We start from the raw sequence: 3,355 nt of genomic DNA on the forward strand, positions 1-3,355 counted from the left end.
CCCCCCAGATGGAAGAACTGTCTGGACTGAATGCTACCATGAGACGTCAGAGAGGCAGGCCTACCCCAGCGTGTCACAATCCCTTTGAAGGTGCTGGGCAAGAGTCCACATCACCACTGCTGGCCATGACGCGATCCCCGAGGACCGGAACTCAGCACTGTCGGCTGAGGGCCTGAGGGCCAGAGGCTCCCACAGCCACACCAGCCCAGGGTGCCCAGGACAGAAGTGGCATGGTCACTGGCAGGCCACGGGTGGCCTCACGGCCTGATGTGCTGTTCCATGCAGTCAGGCTCCTGGGCAGGTGGTTGCACAGCCTGCACCATCTCCTCCAGGCTGCACTGGGCAACACCATATGGTGCGTGCATGCTAGCCTGCTCCTGTGGCTCCTGCAGGTTTTCCTTGCTGTGCCAGATGCCATAGCTGAAGTACACGGCAAGTCCTGCAGCAGTGGGAGGGGTCTGAGAGGCAGGTCCAGCCCACCTGGCCCTCTTCCCACCACATGCTCAGCATCCCAACCTCCCATGCCCCATCTCACCCCAACTCACCAATCAGCAGCCAGATGAATAAATACAGCCAGGGCAGGTACCTTAGATTCAGCATGAGGCATATGTTGAGAAGGATACTCAAAGCTGGTGTCAGGGGCACCAGGGGTACCTGAGGGGACAACGGCTGAGCTGTGGGGAAGATCGGCTGACTGAGGGCCTTGGTTTCCTCCTTGGGAGATTTGGTTGGCATGTGCCCACCCGCCATGCAGAAAGAAAGGGTGTCCGATGCAGTGATGTCCCCACCCCTCCAAGTCCTCCTCCTTCATTCTACAGTGGCAGAAGCTGGCCCTGGAGCCAGCTGGACTATGAGCAAGGGGTGGAGGGGATGGGTTGGGGTGGTACCTGGAAGGTATCCTGTAGATGCTCCTGCTGGTGGGCCGCCAGGACAGCGAGACTGAGCAGAAAGGTGACCCCGCTGAGCAAGGCCAGCAGGATGTAGCCCCAGCGCGGGAGGTGCAGGGCCAAGTCCCCAAAGATGAGCACACCACTCAGGGCGATGGCAGAGGTCACCAGGAGGCTGAGCGCCCAAGCCACAGCGGTTCCTTGGCTGCACTCACCCAGGAAGCCCAGGTAGGGCCTCAGGGCTGGCCGCAACTGCCCGGGCTCGGGACCTGAGGCATGCTCATCGCTCACCGGCTGGAGGGGCACTGAGGAGTTGGCCTCAGGGCCGGGCCTGGCTAGGCCCAGGGACCTGGGTGGAGAGGTCTTCTGGAAGCGCAGCCTTATGGTGCTGGCGGCCATGAAGGTGTAGTCGAGCAGTGCCCCAAAGGAGATGAACTGCACCAGTGCATATAAGTCCAGCACTAGCGCCAGGAGGGCCATGAGGACCCCAATCACCAGGGTGCCCACCATGGGGACCTGGGTCCTGGGGTGCACGCGGGCAAACACCTGGAAGAAGAGCCCGTCAGCTGCCATGGCATAGACCAAACGAGGAAGGAAGAAGAGGATGCTGTGCAGGGCCGTGATCATGCCTGTGGCAGAGGAGCAAGAGTGAGGGGCCCATCAGCAAGGGTGCATGAGCCTCGCTGGGTATGGGTGCTCAGTCACCTCCCACCCAGTGTCAGTCACAGTTCCGTTAGAGAATTTGGGGAAGGTGGTGAGTGGGAGCGGGGGATTCTCTCATAATCAGAACCCTCCTGGGACAGTTACACAGTAGGGGTCAACCCCGGAAGCCCAGGATGTGGGGCTGCATCTCTCCCCACCACCCCACCCAGTTCCCACCCTGCAAGATGCTGCTTCCTCACCGCAGATGGAGCCCACAGCCACGATGAAGCCGGCCCAGCTGTAACCCCGCTGGTAGAAGGCGTCGGCGAGCGCCGAGACTGGGTTGAGGCTGTGCCAGGGAACCATGAGGGTAAGCACGGTGGAGACCAGGGTGTAGGCCGTGGCCACCAGGCCTAGAGAGATGGCGATGGCCATGGGCACGGCCTTCCGTGGGTTCCGGGCTTTCTTGTTAGAGGCGGTGATGGCGCTGAAGCCCTCGAAGGCAATGAAGCAGATGGCAGTGCCAGCCATGATGCCTGAGAAGCCGAAGGGTGCAAAGCCACCCTCCTCGGTGCTCCAGTTTTCCAGACTGGCCAGGGAGAAGCCCATGGTGACAATAAAGAGGATGACGCAGAGTTTGATGACTGTGAAGGTGTGGTTGAGCCAGGAGGAGATGCGGGCTCCACAGGAAAGAAAGGCGGAGGCAAGAAGAATGATGCCAGAGGCCAGGAAGTCTGGGTAAGGGGCCAGGAAGGGCACCTGCCAGGTGCTTATGTGGGTCTCAGTGAGGTAGCGAATTTGGTAATCGAACATGGAGTCCAAGTAGCCACTGCAGGCTTGGGCTACGGCAGCGCCACCGATGAGGCACTCGAGCAGCACATTCCAGCCAATGACGAAGGCCCACAGCTCACCCATGGACACGTAGGTGAAGAGGTAGGCAGAGCCTGGACCGGGTACACGGGCTCCAAACTCTGCATAGCACAGGGCTGCCAGCAGTGCGGCCACGGCAGCCACCATGTAGGACACGAGCACAGCCGGACCGACTATCTGCCTTGCCACAGTGCCCGTGAGCACATAGAGGCCCACGCCCACCATGCCACCCACTCCCAGAAGGGTTAGGTCCAGGGTGGACAGGCCGCGACTCGGTGACGTCTCCGGGGTGGACTTCTCCGGGGTCTTCAGCCAGTTCAGCTTCCTGTAGAAGTGTGCCAGGCAGGTGGTGCTGGGCAGTCGCCAGGCCATGGTGGGCAGCAGAGAGGAGTGCAGGCCCAGCCACCTGCCAGGGTCAGAGGGGAATGATGGGCTGTCTAGCAGGGTCAGGGTCTTCAGTCCTTTCTGGATTGCCCACCCACAGACCAGTCCTGTCCTTGACCTGGGGATGCGAGCACATGCACTTGTGGGAGGGATGAGCTGGGGAAGGGCTCAGAGCTTGCTGCAGGGGATGCAGGGGGTCACAGGGAAGCACCGGGGTCCTGCCTGCCTGCCTCCTCTCCCAGCGAATCTGGTGCAGCCAGACCTGGGGGGTGAGCCGAGTGTCACTGAGGGCAAGGTGGGAACATTCCCAGGGAGCATGAGGTGGGAAACCCTCCTCATCTGGGATCTGAGAGCAAGGTGGAAACCCGAAAGAGGACCACCTCGCCTCCCACCACGGCGGTCAGTCCCTTCATCGTGCACTAAGTCCCAGGTCCAGAGCTTGACGCCCAGCGCACCTCTCCGCGCCGCTAGTCCCGCCGCGTCCCTGTCCCAAGCACCCGGCCTTCAACCCACGTCCCCGCCTGCTCTCAGCCCTACTCGCACAACTGGCTGCAACCCACCTGCTGCCGCCG

At 61.7% G+C, this 3,355-nt stretch overlaps 1 protein-coding gene across 1 annotated transcript; it reads right to left on the bottom strand.

Moving 5' to 3' along the window:
- Positions 1-236: 236 nt before the first annotated feature.
- On the bottom strand, positions 237-2,771 carry LOC101442667 (cationic amino acid transporter 4-like). The gene is made up of 4 exons (XM_023591146.3): positions 1,790-2,771; positions 888-1,516; positions 546-654; positions 237-439 (listed from the first exon to the last, which is right to left on the bottom strand). Exons 1-4 carry the CDS (start codon positions 2,769-2,771, stop codon positions 258-260), a joined length of 1,902 nt encoding a protein of 633 aa, XP_023446914.2. The 3' UTR covers positions 237-257.
- Between the last annotated feature and the right edge of the window lie 584 nt (positions 2,772-3,355).

The sequence above is a fragment of the Dasypus novemcinctus genome, chromosome 19, assembly GCF_030445035.2.
Source record: "Dasypus novemcinctus isolate mDasNov1 chromosome 19, mDasNov1.1.hap2, whole genome shotgun sequence".
Classification (NCBI taxonomy): domain Eukaryota; kingdom Metazoa; phylum Chordata; class Mammalia; order Cingulata; family Dasypodidae; genus Dasypus; species Dasypus novemcinctus.